Below are 19,100 nucleotides of genomic sequence, written 5' to 3'. Positions count from 1 at the left end.
AAAAGTTTTAGGCAAAGTACTTAAAAATAATTTTAACATCTGAATTCAAGCCACTTATCAAGGACTTGCTATGTGCCAAGCATTGTGATATGTTTTACATACATTATTTAATCCTTACATTAACCGTGTGAGATAAAGCATTCTCATTCCAATTTACTGATGAGGAAGTTGAGCTTCAAAGACATCAAGAATCTTGCTCCAGGTTCTCCAACAGTAGACGGCTGAGCAGGCATTCTAATTCAGGATTCAAACTCCAAGGCTCATGCTCTTGAGAACTTTCCTTTTCCAGGTATTGTTTTCTCTGAAATTAGCTAATGTGTACTAACTTGTGGAGTTTCTTTCTTGGAGAAAGTTAGAAGGGTCTCTCAGGGTTTCTTTCTTGGAGCAGGTTATAAGGGTCTTCTCAGGTACTTTTTAGGTAACAAGAAAGCTAAATAGCTTTTTTTGGTAGATACTTGCCAATATTTTGTATTCGTTTTATATTTGATTTATCCAGAGACTCTAGGAGTTGAAACAGAGAGGACTGTTAGAGAGGTGCTGTTGCCAGATTTTTAGGGGCACAGTCTTTGAAATATATATTTTAATGTATGAAAGCTTCAAAATATATATATATAGAAATAATGAATATATATGTATGCATATACGTGTGTGTGTGTATATATATAGTATTCCCCAAACCTACAAAGCCGGTCCTCGGGGAATGTCCCCTCAAGCCCTGAGGCGCGGGGCTGGGGAGGAGTGGGTGAGCAGCTGGGCCATGGCAGGTTGGTCTGAGGAGGCTGGGAAGGCGGGAGGGGGACGGTTGGCCCAGGCGGCGGCGTGTCGGGGGGCGGGTGCGGCTAGGAGGCCGCCCGGGGGGTGGGGTCTGCGGCTGGCCGACCCCCGCGTGCGCGTCGACTCGCCGGGCATTTCAAAAGCCCGCCGGCCGGGCGCGGCGCTAGCTCTGTGTGCCTCGCAGGCGTGGTGGGCGCGTCCTGGCAGCCGCCCGCCTGGTTCTCGCGGGATCCGGGCCCCGGCTCGACGCCCGCTCTCTGCTTGACACCCCGCCAGTGGGGTCGCCATGGTTCATTTCTTGCACCCGGGCCACACGCCCCGGAACATCGTCCCTCCCGAAGCTCAGAAGGATGCCCTGGGCTGCTGCGTGGTACAGGTGAGCACCGGGGTGCGGGCTGCTACGCGGACCTGGCGCCACGTCCAACCCCGGCAAGCACGGCGAGTCTCCTGGGACGCTGCCGAGGCACTTGCTGGGGAGTGTGGCCCGCCCGGGGCTGCGGTCTAAATGCCGAGCCCTTTCCTGGCGCAGGCGTAGCGCGGAGTTGCGTTGCTGGGGAGGCGGCCTGGGCGCCGCGGGGCGGGGGACGTTTCTGCGCGGGGCGAGGCGCGTGGACTTTGCGCCCTGAGGCGGCGCGGCGAGAGCCCAGTCCCAGAGACCCGGGCGAGCCTCAAACGATTCCTCGCCCCAGTGCAGGGTGCTGTGAGCTTAGACGTAGGTGCAGGGCATGGCACTCGGCTTGGCCCGTGGTGGACGGTGTTTTTGCCGTCGTGAACCCAAACGCCCCAAACCTTGACCGTTTCCCCACGCGTGTTGTGGACGCGGCGCCCCGCGGAGGCGGTGACCTTTTGACCACTACCACCTGAGGCTTTTGGGCCCGGGGCCGGGCGAGTAGGTTAGTCCGGCTGGGGGAACTGGAACCCGAAGTCAAATTCTTTCAGTTCCGCGCGTCCGTCCCCGCCCCGGTCCCGTCCCCGTCCGATTCCCAGCCTTTGCCGAATGCCTGTTACTCTTAGTTCTGAACAAAATGCAAACCCAAAGAATGTGTGTTTAGCGCCTACTGTGTGTCAAGTGTCGCCTTTCTTTTTTTTTTTTTTTGAGATGGAGTCTCGCTCTGTTGTGGAGTGCAGTGTCTCAATCTGGGCCAACTGCAACCTCCGCCTCCCGGGTTCAAGCGATTCTCCTGCCTCAGCCTCCCGAGTAGCCGGGACTACAGGCGCGTGCCACCATGCCCGGCTCATTTTTTGTATTTTTAGTAGAAACGGGGTTTCACCGTGTTGGCCGGGATGGTCTCGAACTCCAGACCTCGTGCTCCGCCCGCCTCGGCCTCCCATTGTGCTGGGATTATAGGCGTCAGCCACCGAGCCTTTCTAAAGCAGTCTAGTAACCCCTAGTCTTTTGTAGGCTTTGCTAGGCTTCATTTTACCGATGTGGGGAAGTTGGGAGCTCTGAAATTGGGTTGACTTGCTCGTGAACTTGAATTTCACCTCAGGTGTTCAGACCTCCGACCCCACTTTGGAAAAAACCCGCCAAGGACCACCCTTTGGGAACTCGAGGGATTGAGTGGTCAAGGCTCGACCCAAAGTTTATGGAGAGAAGGAAATGCTCTGATTAAGGTTGTGCTTTTCATATTAACGCCTTGTTGAAAGACTTTTTGCCCTGCAGTGATCTAGCCTGTGCTCTTTTGAACTCACTTAGAAAAGTTGCTGTATAATTTGTGGATTTGTAATTCACGGAAAACTTGGATTTTTTTACGTGTGTACTAGCATCGTCTCAAGCACATTTTTTGCTGCTTGGAATCGAAACAAGATTTCTTGTTTTTGTTGTTGTTGTTTTTTTTTTTTTTTTTTTTTTAGACGGAGTCTCCCTCTGTCGACCAGGCTGCTAGCTCACTGCAAGCTCCGCCTCCCGGGTTCACGCCATTCTCCTGCCTCAGCCTCCCGAGTATCTGGGACTACAGGCGCCCGCCACCACGCCCGGCTAATTTTTTTGTATTTTAGTAGAGACGGGTTTCACCGTGTTAGCCAGGATGGTCTCGATCTCCTGACCTCTTGATCCGCCCATCTTGGCCTCCCAAAGTGCTGGGATTACAGGCGTGAGCCACCACGCCCATGCCTTCTTTTTATCCTTCTAACTTTTTATTTTTAATTAAAATGGTGGTTTTCCTATGTTGCCCAGGCTGGTCTTTGAACTGGGCTAAAGCAATCCTCTTGCCTTGGCCTCCCATATCCTTTCAATTTTTTGCTTCATGAATTTTGAATCTATTAGTAAGTTCATATGCATTTAGGAATGTTAATTCTGCTTGATGAGTTGACTCTTTTTATCATTAAGAAATGTCCATCTTGATCTCTAGCAATATTCTTGTCCAAAAGCCTCATTTTTCTGGCGATGTAGTCACTCCAGTTCCCTGTGTCTAGTGTTTAACAACTGTCTTTATGTTTTAAATTGAGTGTCTTGTAAACAGCAGCCCTGCATTTGTATGTAGCCTAAGAGTCTGTGCTTTGTTTTTTTGGAGATGGAGCCTCGCTCTGTCACTCAGGCTGGAGTACAGTGGCACACTCTTGACTCACTGCAACCTCTGCCTCCCGGGTTCAAACAATTCTCCCGCCTCAGCCTCCTGAGTAGCTGGGACTACAAGTGCATGCTGCCATGCCTGGCTAATTTTTGTATTTTTGTAGAGACAGGTATTTTTGCAGAGACAGGGTTTCACCATGTTGCCCAGGCTGGTCCTGAACTTCTGGCCTCAAGCAACCTGCCCACCTTGGCCACCCAAAGTGCTGGGATTACAGGCATGCACTGCACCCAACCTTTATTTTTGAATTTTTATTTTATTTTATTTTTTTTTTACAGAGGACAGGAAAGTAAACATTTTAATTTTTTAAATTAAAAAATGTATTCTTAAAATTGATTTTTGGGGGGAGGAGAGAGTCTCACTCTGTTGCCTAGGTTTGAGTGCAGTCTGTGATCATAGCTCATCCTCCCTCCTCAGCCTCCCTAGTAGCTGGACTATAGGTGTGCACCACCATGCCTGGCTGTTTTTTATTTTTTGTAGAGGCTGAGTCTTGCTGTGTTGCCCAGGCTAGTCTCAAACTCCTGGCTTCAGCCTCCCAAAGTTCTGGGATTCCAGATATGAGCCACCGTGCCCGGCCATTCTGTGCTATTTAATTGGAGTAAATATAATTATCAGTATTGTTGGGTTTAAGTCTACCGTGTTTTGCTCTATATGTTCCATTTGTCTTGCTTTTTCCTTTTCTTTTGAATTACTTAGAAAATACCATGTTCTCTTTTGACTTAGTAGTTCTCTCTTTCTCTCCCTTTCTCTCTTTCTCTCCTTTTCTCCTTCTTACCCTTTAATGGTCACTCAAAGGTAGCTGTTTTCAAAGTGTGGACCCCAGCACCTCCAGAATCCCAGAGATCCCATCTCTTCAATGAAACTTAGCCCACCTATCAATGAAATTTGCAAAAATGTAAAACAGTGCTGCTGTTCTCAACTAAGCTAGTTTTTAATTCTTTTGGAAATTGTGGCTTTTTAAATTTATTTTTTATATATATATATTTTCTATATATATTTTATATATATATATATAGAAACGGAGTCTCGCTCTGTTGCCCAGGCTGGAGTGCAGTGGTGTGATCTTGGCTCACCACAACCTCCTCCGCCTCCCAGGTTCAAGTGATTCTCCTGCCTCAGCCTCCTAAGTAGCTGGGACTACAGGTGTGCGCCACCATTCCCAGCTAATTTTTGTATTTTTAGTAGAGATGGGGTTTCACTATGTTGGCCAGGTTGGTCTCGAACTCCTGAACTCATGATCCACCCACCTCAGCCTCCCAAAGTACTAGGATTACAGGCAAGCCATCGAAAATGTTATCTATGTTAACATGCTCTGAGTTTTTAATATTTTCTAAGTGATTAATGTGTATTTTAAAGATTGCTAAGATTTAATTTTTAATGTGGTATATGTTGATAGATGTAACCCAATTTTTAAGAATATAGAGTGGTACAAGGACCAAAAAGCTTGGGAGCCATATCGCTAGGCTTTAAAATTACATCTTTGTCTGTTCATACTTACTTTTAAAGATACTACTTAATTTTTTTTTTTTTTTTTAATTGAGACCAAGTCTTGCTCTGTTGCCCAGGCTGTAGTGTAGTCTCGTGGTCATAACTCAATGCAGCCTCACACTCCTGGGCTCAAGCGATCTACCTGTGTTGGCCTCCCAAAGCGCTAACATTACAGGTATATGCCACCACTATACTGTTTCTTACTTTTTTTTTTTTTTTTTTTTGAGATGGTGTTTCAGTCTGTTGCCCAGGCTGGAGTGCAATGGTGCAGTCTTGGCTCACTGCAACCTCCACCTCCCTGGTTCAAGTGATTCTCCTGCTTCAGCCTCCTGAGTAGCTGGGACTACAGGAACCCGCCACCACAACTGGCTAATTTTTTTTTTTTTTTTTTGAGACAGAGTCTTGCTTTGTCACCCAGGCTAGAGTGCAGTGGCATGATCTCAGCTCACTGCCAGCTCCGCCTCCCGGGTTCACGCCATTCTCCTGCCTCAGCCTCCCAAGTAGCTGGGACTACAGGCGCCCACCACCACACCCGGCTAAGTTGTTGTATTTTTAGAAGAGATGGGGTTTCGCTGTGTTAGCCAGGATGGTCTCGATCTCCTGACCTCGTGATCCGCCCGCCTCCCAAAATGCTGGGATTATAGGCGTATAAGCCACCATGCCCAGCCACACCTGGCTAATTTTTGTGTATTTAGTAGAGATGGGGTTTTACCATGTTGGCCAGGCTGGTCTTGAACTCCTGATCTCAAGTGATCCACTGGCCATGGCCTCCCAAAGCGCTGGGATTACAGGTGTGAGCCACCATGCCTGGCCTCACTGCTTATAACAATATTTTTTGATTTTCCTTGCTCTTACCTTATTCTTTGTGCTATGGAAATAATGCATTTTACTTCTCCATGTTAAGAATTACACAGTATTTTGTTTTTATTTTTGTTTTGACCAATCAGTTATGTTAAAGAAATTCAGAATTAAGAAAAAAAAAAGTTTTATATTTAGCCACATGTTTCTGTTTTCAGTACTTCTTTTTCTCTAGATCCCAGATATCCCTCTTGTTTTTTTTTTTTTTTTTTGACACGATGTTTTGCTCTTGTTGCCCAGGCTGGAGTGCAGTGGCGCGATCTCAGCTCACTGCAGCCTCCACCTCCCAGGTTCAAGCGATTCTCCTACCTCAGCCTCCTGAATAGCTGGGATTATAGGTGCGTACCACCATGCTTGGCTAATTTTTGTGTTTTTAGTAGAGACGGGTTTCACCATGTTGATCAGGCTGGTTTTGAATTCCTGACCTTATGATCCACCCACCTCGGCCTCCCAAAGTGCTGGGATTATAGGCGTGAACCATGGTTCCTGGCCTAATTTTGTATTTTTAGTAGAGACGGGGTTTCTCCATGTTGGTCAGGTTGGTCTCGAACTCCCGACCTCAGGTGATCTGCCTGCCTCAGCCTCCCAAAGTGCTAGGATTACAGTCATGAGCCACCGTGCCCAGCCGGTCATTTTTTTGGGGGGAGCTTAAAGAACTTTTAATATTTCTCATAGCATATGAGCTGGCAACAAGCTGTCTCTGCTTTTGTTTATCTGAGAATATATTTCATTTTCACTTTTGAAAGATGTTTTCATGGATCTGACAGCGTTTCCCCTGTATTGTACTTTGTTTTTTTTTCCTTGAGACAGAGTCTCGCTCTGTCTCCAGGCTGGAGTGCAGTGGCGCGATCTCGGTTTACTAAAACCTCTGCCTCCCGGATTCAAGCAATTCTCCTGCCTCAGCCTTCTGAGTAGCTGGGACTACAGGCATGTGCCACCATGCCCCGCTAATTTTTGTATTTTTAGTAGAGATGGGGTTTCACCATATTGGCCAGGTGGGTCTTAAACTCCTGACTTTGTGATCCGCCTACCTTGGCCTCCCAAAAGTGATGGGATTACAGGTGTGAACCACTGCACCTGGCTGGCATGCTTTGTTTTGATGACAATTCAGTGATCATACTTTTTTTTTTCCTTCTGTGTCCATTCCCCCATCATAAGATTTTTCTCATTGTTGGTTTTTAGAAGTTTCCCATATTGTGCTTTTTTTGTTTGTTTATTCTGCTTTGGTCTATTTTGCTTCCGAAATCAGTGGGTCTTGCATCTTGCATCTGATTTGAACTTAAAAAAATAAAATGACATAAAGACACACTGGGTCTTGCTTTGTTGCCCAGGCCAGTCTTGAGCTCTGATCTAAAGCAATCCTCCCACCTCAGCCTTCCACACTTTGGGAGGCTGAGGTGGGCGGATCACCTGAGGCCAGGAGTTCAAGACCAGCCTGGAGAATCTTGTCTCTACCAAACATACAAAAATTAGCCAGATGTGATGGCGAATGCCTGTAGTCCCACCTACGTGGGAGGCTGAGGCACGAGAATGACTTGAACCTGGGAAGTGGAGGTTGCAGTGAGCTGAGATCATGCCACTGCACTCCAGCCTGGGCAACAGTGCTAGACTCTGTCTCAAAAATAAAAATAAAATTAAAAGAAAAAAAAAGAGACATCAAATTTGCACCCAGTGAATTAATTAACTATAACTCAATAGATATTAAACCACAAAGCAATTTTTTTTTTTTTGAGATGAAGTCTCGCTCTGTCACCCAGGCTGGAGTGCAGTGGTGTGATCTCGGCTCACTGAAAGCTCCACATCCTGGGTTCACACCATCCTTCTGCCTCAGCCTCCCGAGTAGCTGGGACTACAGGCGCCTGCCACCATGCCCGGCAGATTTTTTTGTATTTTTAGTAGAGATGGGGTTTCATTGTGTTAGCCATGGTGGTCTTGATCTCCTGACCTTGTGATCCACCCACCTCAGCCTTCCAAAGTGCTGGCATTACAGATGTGAGCCACCGTGCCCGGTACAAAGCAATTTTGTAGGTTCCAAGTATAGGACATTGTCCTTATTAAGTATTTTTTGTTAAAATATTCTTTCCCATTTCTCTCTTCTGGAGTTTCTTTCTTTCTTTCTTTTTTTTTTTTTTTTTTGAGACGGAGTCTCACCTCACTGCAACCTCCGATTTCCTAGCTTGATCTCACCTCACTGCAACCTCCGATTTCCTAGTTCAAGAGATTCTCCTGCCTCAGCCTCCGGAGTAGCTAGGACTGGGATTACAGGCACACGCCACCACACCCAGTTGATTTTTGTATTTTTAGTAGAGATGGAGTTTCACCATGTTTGCCAGGATGATCTCAATCTCCTGACCTTGTGATCTGCCCACTTCAGCCTCCCAAAGTGCTGGGATTACAGGCGTGAGCCACCGTGCCCAGCCTCTTTACTGTTTTTGAGACCAAGTCTTGCTCTGTCGCTCAAACTGGAGTGCAGTGGCGCGATCTCCGCTCACTGCAACCTTCTGCCTCCTGGGCTCAAGGGACTCTCATGTCTCAGCCTCCTGAGTAGCTGGGATTTACAGGTGTGTGCCAACATGCCCAGCTAATTTTTTTGTATTTTTAGTAGAGATGGAGTTTCACCATGTTGGCCAGACTGGTCTCGAACTCCTGGCCTCAAGTGATCTGCCTGCCTGGGCCTCCAAGTGTGCTGGGATTACAGACGTGAACCACCATGCTGGCCTAGAGTTTCAATTATACATTTCAAATAGGCTGCTTAAGATCGGTTAAGAAGTGCCTTAATTGGGGCACCATGGTTTTCAACTTTTTCCCCAGCCTTTTTCTGTTTCAGAGTCATTTCTATTGTCCTGACTTCATCTTTAGTGATCTCTTATTTTGTAGTTCTGATGTGCTGATAATCCTATCTGCTGTGTTTTTTTTTGTTTGTTTGTTTTGTTTTTTTGTTTTTTTTTTTTTCCCCAATATGCTGGGATTACAGACATGAGCCATTGCGCCCAGCTTCTAATTTTTGTATTTTTAGTAGAGGCGAGGTTTTACTGTGTTGGCCAGGATGGTCTCGATCTCCTGACCTTGTGATCTGCCCACCTCGGCCTCCAAAATCTTTGGGATTACAGGCGTGAGCCACTGTGTCTGGCCTGGTGTATTTTTTCAACTCTAGACATTTCCTTTTGGTCTTTTTCATATCTTCTGTTTTTCTGGTGTTTCCATATTTGTTCTCTTATTGTGTTCATGTTCTGTTTTAAACCCGTGAATTATAATAGCTGTTTTAAATTCCTGTCTGTTAGGTTATTAAAGTTATTTTGGGATTTTTTTCTATTGACTTTTTTTTCCTGCTTCTCATGTCTGATATTTTATTGTAAGCTGAGCTTTATGGATGCTACTTTGAGTGTCTATATATATTTTGCAATTCAGAGACTTATATATATATATTTTTTTTTGAGACAGGGTCTCATTTTGTCACCTAGGCTGGAGTGGAGTGGTGCAGTCATGGCTCATTGCCTCACTGCAGCCTTGACCTCCTGGGCTGGAGCAATTCTCCTGCCTCAGCCCCCCCAGGTAGCTGGGACTCAGGCACACCCTACCACTTTTGACTAATTTTTTTGTATTTTTTGTGGAGACAGGGTTTTGCCATGTTTCCACATCTGGTCTTGAACTCCTCAGCTCACATGATCTACCTGTCTTGACCTTTCATGCTGGGATTACACGTGTGAGCCACTGTGCCTGACCAGGAGACTTTTCATAGATGCGTAACCTTACCACAGTCAATTTATTATTATTATTATTATTATTATTATTGAGACAGGGTCTCACTCTGTCACCCAGGCTGGAGTGTAATGGCACGATCTGGGCTCACTACAACCTCTGCCTCCCGGGTACAAGTGATTCTCCTGCCTCAGCCTCCCGAGTAGCTGGGATTACAGGCGTGAGCCATCACACCTAGCTAATTTTTGTATTTTTAGTAGGGATGGGGTTTCAACATGTTGACCAGGTTGGTCTTGAACTCCTAACCTCAAGTGATCAGCCCGCCTCTGCCTCCCAAAGTGCTGGAATTACAGGTGTGAGCCACCATCCCTGGCCTACAGTTTATTTTATTATTTATTTTAATTAATTAATTACTTTTATTTTATTTTATTTTTTATTTTTTGAGATGTAGTCTCACTCTGTCACCCAGGTTGGAGTGCAGTGGTGTGATCTCAGCTCACTGCAACCTCCACCTCCCTTGTTCAAGTGATTCTGCTGCCTCAGCCTCCTGAGTAGCTGGGATTACAGGCTCCTGCCACCATGCCTTCCTAATTTTTTTTTCTTTTTTTTTTTTTTTGTGACGGAGTCTCGCACTGTCACCTGGGCTGGTGTGCAGTGGCACAATCGTGGCTCGCTGCAACCTCCGCCTCCCGGGTTCAAGTGATTCTCCTGCCTCTGCCTTCCCAGTAGCTAGGATTACAGGCGCCTGCCACCACCCTTGGCTAATTTTTCGTATTTTTATTAGAGACGGGGTTTCACTATGTTGGCCAGGCTGGTCTCAAACTCCTGACCTCATGATCCAACTGCTTCGGCCTCCCAAAATGCTGGCATTACAGGTGTGAGCCTCCGCGCCTGGCCAATTTTTGTATTTTTAGTGAAGATGGGGTTTCACCATGTTGGCCAGGCTGGTCTCGAACTCAGATGATCGACCCACCTCATCTTCCCAGAGTGGTGTGATTACAGGAGTGAGCCTCTGCACCTTGCCCGACAGTTAGTTTTATTTTATTTTATTTTATTTATTTATTTATTTATTTATTTATTTTTTTGAGACGGAGTCTCGCTCTGTCGCCCAGCCCAGGCTGGAGTGCAGTGGTGCGATCTCGGCTCACTGCAAGCTCCGCCTCCCGGGTTCACGCCATTCTCCTGCCTCAGCCTCCCGAGTAGCTGGGACTACAGGCGCCCACAACCGCGCCCGGCTAATTTTTTGTATTTTTAGTAGAGACGGGGTTTCACCGTGGTCTTGATCTCCTGACCTTGTGATCCGCCCGCCTCGGCCTCCCAAAGTGCTGGGATTACAGGCGTGAGCCACCGCGCCCGGCTGACAGTTAATTTTAGAGCACCTTTTTTTTTTGACATGGCGTCTGTCACCCATGCTGGAGTGCAGTGATGCTATCTCAGCTCACTGCACTCTCTAGCCTTCTGGGTTCGAGGGATTCTTCTGCCTCAAGGCTCCTGAGTAGCTGGGACTATAGATAGGCATGTGCTACCATGCCTGGCTAATTTTTGTATTTTTAGTAAAAACAGGGTTTTGCTATGTTGGCCAGCCTGGTCTCAAACTCATGACCTCAAGTGACTCACCCACCTCGGCCTCCCAAAGTGCAGGAATTAACAGCTACCACGCTTGGCCAGCCTTCCTGTTTTGTAGAGGAGAAAAGCATTTTTTGCTTTACGATAGGGTTATGTCCCAATAAAACCCTTGTAAATTTAAAATATTCTAAGTCCAAAATGCATTTAATACTCATAACCTACCAAATATAGGTTAGTCTGACCTACCTTAAATGTGCTCAGAACTCTTACATTAGCCTACAGTTGAACAAAATCATCCAGCACAAAGCCCATTTCATTATAGTGTTGAATATCTCATGGAATTTATTGATACTGACAGTGAAAAACAGTGGTCATATGGGTACTCACTGTTAACATATACAGCTGGAAGCACTCTGGGCCTGAAGAATGTTTGAAGCATTGAACTAAAAGTTAATTTAGATGGAGAAGCTACATCAATAGGGTCACTATTGCCCTTCAATGCCCTATTGCTCTCCAATGTTGCCCTTCTAAACATTGGAGCCCACTGACACTTGTTGATGGTTTAGCAGGCATAGTGTTCAAGAAGATATCAAGTAGTATTTGTTCACCCTCGTGATAGTGTGGCTGACTGGGAGCTGCAGCTCACTCTGCTGACCAGCATTGAAAGAATATCATATTATATGTCACTAGCCCGGTAAGAGATCAAAACTCAAAATTTCAAGTATGGTTTCTACTTTATACCATTGTAATTCCAAAAATCATGAGTCTGTACATGACTTTGTAGCCTCACCTTCCTGTCAGTTTCTTACACTTTCATAGGACCTTGAATGTATCACCGTTTGAGGTTGTGAATAGTTTTGGGAGTAGACACATGATAATCAATGAATATATATTTGTTGAATGAATGACCATGTGATCTCTGCTTGAAGTGTTCCAAATGTTGCGCTGAAATTGTCAATTTCTTGTTTGTATTCTTCAGTAAATGTTAACTCTAAAGGGACTAGAACTGTATCTTACCCATCTCTGTATTTTCAGTGGCTAGCACAGAACAGGTAAAGGATTAAGAGAACTTAATATTGGGGCCAGGTGCGGTGGCTCATGCCTGTAATCCAGCACTTGGGGAGGCTAAGGTGGGAGGATCTCTTGAGCCCAGGAGTTTCGAGACTAGCTTGGGCAACAAAGTGGGACTCTATAAAATGTACAAAAATTAGCTGGGCGTGGTGGCATGAGCTTGTAGTCCCAGTTACTCAGGAGGCTGAGGTGGAAGGATCAACTGACTGGGAAAGTCAAAGCTGCATTCAGCTATGATTGTGCCACTGCACTCCAGCCTAGGCGATAGTGAGACCCTGTTTCAAAAAAAAGAAAAAAAGAACTTAATGTTTTTCAAGATACAATATGTTCTTTCTGACTGTGGGTTCAGTATCTGTGAATTCAGCCAACTTTGGATGGAAAATATTTGGGGGAAAAAACCTGCATCTGTACTGAACATGTCCAGACTTTTTTCTTGTCATTCTGTAAACAATACAGTATAATGCATTTATACTGTATTAGTGCTTATAAGTAATTTAGAAATGATTTATAGTGTATGAGAATGTCTGCATAGGTTATATGCAAACATTACACCATTTTATGTAAGGGGACTTGAGCATCTGTGGATGCTGGTCGGGGAGTTCTGGAACCAATCTCCTGCAGGTTTTGAGGGACAGCTGTACAACAGAAGAGAAAACAGATTAAATTTTCCATTCAGTTAACGTTGGAATGAGGTGGTTTCGTTACATATAAATCATTATTAGAGTATGAAGGATGTTTCTTCACATACCCTCATCAAATGGAATATGTATGGCATGACTAGTTTTATGTTGAATTTTTGCAGATGTGTTCTAACAAAATTTGTTTGGGGTTTTGTTTGCTAGGAAGAGGCATCTCCCTACACTTTGGTCAACATCTGCCTGAATGTCCTGATTGCTAACCTGGAGAAACTATGTTCTGAAAGACCTGATGGAACGCTGTGCCTTCCGGAGCATTGGAGTTTCCCTCAGGAAGTAGCTGATCGATTTCTCAGGGTGATGACTTGGCAAGGTAGTGATAAGCCTTCTCTAAAGTCAGCTCTTGCAGTACTTTACTATTTGAAAAGCACTTTCACACACAGTTCCTATTGTGATTCTCACAAAGTATTTCCATTTCATTTGTCTGGAAGTTGAGACTCACTCTTTCTGGGATTTCATGATGGAAATTGTCTTCTAGGCTAGCCCTGCTATTGACTTGGTTTTCCACTCTTCACTTACTAAGTTATCACTTATCCATCTGCTCTCTAGCTTTCTTTTTTTTTGGGGATGGAGTTTCGCTCTTGTCACCAAGACTGGAGTATAGTGGCACAATCTTGGCTCACTGCAACCTCCACTTCCTGGGTTCAAGCGATTCTCCTGCCTCAGCCTCCCAAGTAGCTGGGATTACAGGCGCCCACCACCATGCCTGGCTGATTTTTGTATTTTTAGTAGAGACGGGGTTTCACCACATTGGCCAGGCTGGTCTCGAACTCCTGACTTCAGGTGATCCGCCTGCCTTGGCCTCCCAAAGTCCTGGGATTACAGGCGTGAGACACCACGTCCGGCCTGCTCTCTAGCTTTTTCAAAATGCTCTTGCTATAGTGTTGTTTACCATTCTTTTCATTATGGTTATGAGTCTTACCTCCCATTGTAGCTGTGCTTAAAGAACTCCACTAAAAACAGAAAGGAAAAAAAGGGCATTTTATTATTTATTTATTTATAACTTGGGATTACAGGTGTGAGCCATCACGTCCGGTGTGAGGCACCGTGCCTGGCCCATAATCAATTTTAGAACCTCGAAATTTCCATCACTTCAGAAAGAAACCTTGTGCCCGTTAGATTTTACTTCCTTTTTCCCACATCCCTCTAGCCCTAAGCAACCACTAGTCTACTTTTCATCTCTATGGATATTCCCACCAGCAGTGTCCAAGAGTGTCTCCACGTTCTCACCAAGACTCATCTGACATTTTGATTATAGCCATCCTAGTGGATGTGAAATAGTATCTGTTGGGCTTTTAATTTGCATTTCCCTAGTGACTAACAGTGTTGAGCAGCTTTTCATGTGCTTATTGGCCATTTATGTTTTGTTTTGTTTTGTTTTGTTTTGTTTTGAGACAGAGTCTCTGTTGCCCAGGCTGGAGTGCAGTGGCATGATCTCAGCTCACCACAACCTCCTCCTCCCGAGCTCAAGTGATTCTCCTGCCTCAGCCTCCCAAGTAGCTGGGACTGTAGGCGCTTGCCACCATGCCCAGCTAATTTTTGTATTTTTAGCAGAGGCGGTGTTTCACTATGTTGGCCAGGCTGGTCTCGAACTCCTGACCTCATGATCCACCGGCCTTGGCCTCCCAAAGTGCTGGGATTACAGGCGTGAACCACTGTGCCTGGCTTCTCTTTTTTTTTTTGAGACAGTTTTGTTCTTGTTGCCCAGGCTGTAGTGCAATGGCTTCCCAAAGTGCTAGGGTTACATGCATGAGCCACGGTGCCTGGCCTATTTATTGTATATTACATAATTGCTTTTTGCATGTTAAACCAACCTTGTATCCCTTGGACAAATCCCACTTGGTCATTTTTATGTGCTACTGCTTTTTAAGTTTTGTTTTGTTTATTCTGCTTGATAATGTTTTTTTTTTGAGATGGGGTCTTGCTCTGGTGCCCAGGCTGGAGTGTAGTGGCACTATCATAGCTCACTGCTGCCTTGACCTCAGCTCAAGCAGTTTTCCCACCTCAGTCTCCCGAGAAAAACACAAGTTCGAACTGTACAGATCCACCCATACACAAATCTTTTTCAATAAATATACTGCAGGTTTTTTTTTGGAGATTTGCAACAATTTGAAAAAACTCGCAAACTTTGTAGCATAGAAATATCAAAAGGTAAGAAAAGGATTTGTCATGAATGTATAAAAATATACTGCAGCACTCTTCATAATAGCCAAGGTATGGAATCAATCTAAGTGTCTATCAGTGGAGGAATGTATGAAGAAAATGTGGAATATGCACATAGTAGAATACTATTCAGCCATAAAAAAAAAAAAATCCTGTCATGTGCGGCAACATAAATGAACCTGAAGGACATTATGTTAAGTGAAATAAGCCAGGCACAGAAAGATAAATACCACATGATCTCACTCACGGAATCTAAAGAAGTTGATCTCATAGAAGAAAAGAATAGAATAGTAGTTACCAGAGGCTGGGGAGAGGGGAAGAAAGGGGAAATAGGGAGAGATTACTCAACAGGTACAAAGTTAGAGTTAGATAGGAGGAATAAATTCCGGTGGCCTATTACACAGTAGGGTTTCTATGATTAATAATAATGTATTATATATTTCAAAATAGATAGGATTTTGAATGTTCCCACAACAAAAAAATGATAAATGGGTAAGGTCATGGATATACTAAATACCTTGATTTGATGATCACAATATATATATGCATATAGAAATATCACACTATACCCCCAAATATGTACAATTATGTATCAAAAATAAAATGCAAAAGAAATGAAAGAGGGAACACAACTACTAACCTTATAGAAATGAAATGGATTAGAAAGGAATACTGTGAACAAGTGTATGCCAATAAATTCGATAACTTTCACGAAAGGGACAAGTTTCTAGAATAACACAAACTAAAATTTTAAACATGTCTTTATGGTAGCATAAAGGCTGAGGCAGGAGAATCACTTGAACTCAGGAGGCGGAGGTTGTGGTGAGCCGAGATCGTGCCACTGCACTCCAGCCTGGGCAACAGAGACTCTGTCTCAAAAAAAAAGACACAAATGGCCAATAAGCACATGACAAGTTGCTCAACACCGTTAGAGAAATGCAGATTAAAAGCCCAACAGATACTATTTCACATCCACTAGGATGGCTATTATCAAAATGTCAGATGAGTCTTGGTGAGAACGTGGAGAAACTCTTGGACACTGCTGGCGGGAATGTAAAATAGCACAGCCACAAACAACAGTCTGGCAGTTCTCAAAAAGATAACGATTTACCATTTGATCCAGCAATTTCACTCAGAGAAATGAAAACTTATATCCACATAGAAACTTTTACACATTCCTGCAGATTCATATGGGGCAGAGAAAGTTTAGAATACATTTTTTTTTAAGTTTAAAAATAAAATGTGTACACATATCTTTATGGTACCATATTATTCATAATAGCCCAAAAGTGAAAACAACACAAATGTCCATCAACCGAAAAACAGATAAATACAATGTGGTATGTCCATACAGTAGAATATGCGACTATAAAAAGGAACGAGTACAGATATACATGTTGCACAATGTGAGCCTTAAAAACATGCTAAATGAAAAAAGTTTGGCACACAAGACCACATATTGGATGATTTAATTTATATTAAATGTTCAGAACAGGCAAATCCATAGAGATGGAAAGTAGACTAGTGGTTGCTTAGGGCTGGAGGGATGTGAGAAAAAGGAAGTAAAATCTTAACGGGCACAAGGTTTCTTTCTGAGGTGATGGAAATTTTGAGGTTCTGAAATTGATTATGGGCCAGGCACGGTGCCTCATGCCTGTAATCCCAGCACTTTGGGAGGCTGAGGCAGGCAGATCATTTGAGGTCAGGAGTTTGGGACCAGCCTGGCCAACATGGTGAAACCCCATCTGTACTAAAAATACAGAAACTACGGCTGGATGTGGTGGCTCACACCTGTAACCCCAGATTATAAAACTGATCATTTGTTGTATAAAGTTTCTTGTAATAGGTATTTTGTCATATAAGTGCTATGATTTTGACGTGTTCCTCCGATCCCCGTATATCCTGTCATTTCAACGTTGGAGGTAGATGCTTGATCAAGTTCATGTCGGTTTTTTTTTTTTTTTGAACTCTTGGAGTGGTGCTATGTGCTTTCTTCAGGGAATTGATAAGGTTGGTTTGTTTTTGTGATGGCGGCGGCCATAGATGGATGATCATTGCCTAGATCCCTTAAATTATCAGGAGTGGCTGGGCACGGTGGTTCATGCCTGTAATCCCAGCACTTTGGAAGGTCTAGGCCGGAAGACTGCTTGGAACCAGGCTTTCGAGGCTATAGTGAGCTATAATCACGCCATTGCACTGCATTCCTGGGCAGGAGTGAGATTCTGTCTCTTAAAAGGAAAAAAAAAAAAGGCCGGGCGGGGTGGCTCAAGCCTGTAATCCCAGCACTTTGGGAGGCCGAGACAGGCGGATCACGAGGTCAGGAGATCGAGACCATCCTGGCTAACACAGTGAAACCCCGTCTCTACTAAAAATACAAAAAACTAGCCGGGCGTGGTGGCGAGCGCCTGTAGTCCCAGCTACTCGGAGGCTGAGACAAGGCTGAGGCGGGAGAATGGCGTGAACCCGGGAGGCGGAGCTTGCAGTGAGTTGAGATCCCGCCACTGCACTCCAGCCTGGGCGACACAGCGAGACTCCGTCTCAAAAAAAAAAAAAAAAAAAAAAAAAAATTGGGCCGGGCGCGGTGGCTCAAGCCTGTAATCCCAGTACTTTGGGAGGCCGAGACGGGCGGATCACGAGGTCAGGAGATCGAGACCATCCTGGCTAACACAGCGAAACCCTGTCTCTACTAAAAAAAAACACAAAAAACTAGCCGGGCGAGGTGGTGGGTGCCTGTAGTCCCAGCTACTCGGGAGGCTGAGGCAGGAGAATGGCGTAAACCCGGGAGGTGGAGCTTGCAGTGAGCTGAGATCCGGCCACTGCACTCCAGCCTGGGCGACAGAGCAAGGCTCTGTCTCAAAAAAAAAAAAAATTGGCCGGGTGCATTGGCTCAGGCCAATCTCAGCACTTTGGGAGGCCAAGGCGGGTGGATCACCTGAGGTCAGGAGTTTGAGACCAGCTTGACCAGCATGGAGAAACCCTGTCTCTACTAAAAATAAATACAAAAATTAGCTGGGCATGGTAGCACATGCCTGTAATCCCAGCTACTCGGGAGGCTGAGTCAGGAGAATTGCTTGAAGCTGGGAGGCAGAGGTTGCCTGGGCAACAAAAGTGAAAAAAAAAAAATTGTCAGCGTTTCTTGTTGGTTTGACTTTTAGTGGTCATTACTCTCCTTCACCTTTCTGGTTTAGAGTAGTTTTCTGTTTTGTTTTTTTTCTTGTGTCCTGGATTACTCTTCCACAATTTCCTTCTGTTTTTCTATCTGCACCTTAAGTATTTTGTGCTTCTTAAGGACCTGTCTTGGATACTTTTCTCACTCTGAACACTCCTTATGTGATTTTCCTTGGTTTATTTTACCTCCTCTACTGTCGTTCCCCAGAGTTCTCAGCCCGTTATCCTAAACTCCTGAATCATGTTACCAATTGCTCCCTTGGTGTCCTGCACTTTTCTCTGGGCAGCTGAGTCATCATATTTTCCTGATTTTCTTCCTACCTCATTGAATGCTGCTGTTTTTATTTTTTTATTTTTTATTTTTTTGAGACAGAGTTTTGCTCTTGTTGCCCAGGCTGGAGTGCCGTGGTGTGATCTTAACTTGCTGCCATGACTTAGCTCACTGCAACCTCTGCCTCCCAAGTTAAAGCATTTCTCCTGCCTCAGCCTCCCACTTTGATTACAGGGGCCTGCCACCACGCCTTGCCAACTTTTTATATTTTTAGTAAAAATGGGTTTCACCATGTTGGCCAGGCTGGTCTCGAACTCCTGATCTCAAACTCCTGACCTCAACTAATCTGCCTGCCTCAGCCTCCCAAAGTGCTTCAATTACAGGTGTGAGCCACCGCATCCAGCCTATTTTATTTTTTTTGAGACAGGGTCTCACTCTGTCTCCCAGGCTGGACTGTAGTGGTGTGATTATGGTTTACTGTAACTTCAAATTCCTGGGCCCAAGTGATCCTCCTATCTCAGCCTCCTGAGTAACTGGGACTACAGGTGTGCACTACCATGCCTGGCTAATTCAACATTTTTTTTTTGTAGAGACGGAGTGTCCCCATGTTGCCCAGGCTGCTCTCAAACTCCTGGGCTCAAGCAGTCCACATGCCTGGGACTCCCAAAGTGCTGGGGTTACAAGCATAAGCCACTGTGCACAGCCTAAATTTTTCTTTTTTCTGTCTTTTTTTTTTGGTTAGCAACAGTCTTAGTCTGTGTCTCCTAGGCTGGAGTG

General features: G+C 44.9%; 1 protein-coding gene across 4 annotated transcripts in view; it reads left to right on the top strand.

Annotated features, from left to right (window-relative positions):
- Positions 1 to 853: 853 nt before the first annotated feature.
- Positions 854 to 19,100, top strand: part of ZYG11A (zyg-11 family member A, cell cycle regulator) — a 62,284-nt gene continuing 44,037 nt past the window's right edge. For 3 of the 4 annotated variants that reach the window (XR_013401858.1, XM_077956543.1, XM_015139848.3), the window contains exons 1-2: positions 854 to 1,150; positions 12,869 to 13,034. Coding sequence is in view for 3 of the 4 variants with exons in the window: in XM_077956543.1 (XP_077812669.1) it covers positions 1,061 to 1,150; positions 12,869 to 13,034 (256 nt within the window). In the remaining variant the exon portion in view is untranslated. Of the gene's footprint in view, positions 1,151 to 5,930; positions 6,029 to 12,868; positions 13,035 to 19,100 lie in introns of those variants that run through there. The other variant, XM_077956545.1, reaches the window with a different exon arrangement.

The sequence above is a fragment of the Macaca mulatta genome, chromosome 1 (assembly GCF_049350105.2).
Source record: "Macaca mulatta isolate MMU2019108-1 chromosome 1, T2T-MMU8v2.0, whole genome shotgun sequence".
Lineage (NCBI taxonomy): Eukaryota > Metazoa > Chordata > Mammalia > Primates > Cercopithecidae > Macaca > Macaca mulatta.
Note: the sequence above shows the minus strand (reverse complement) of the source record. Positions and strands in the feature narration are given on the sequence as shown.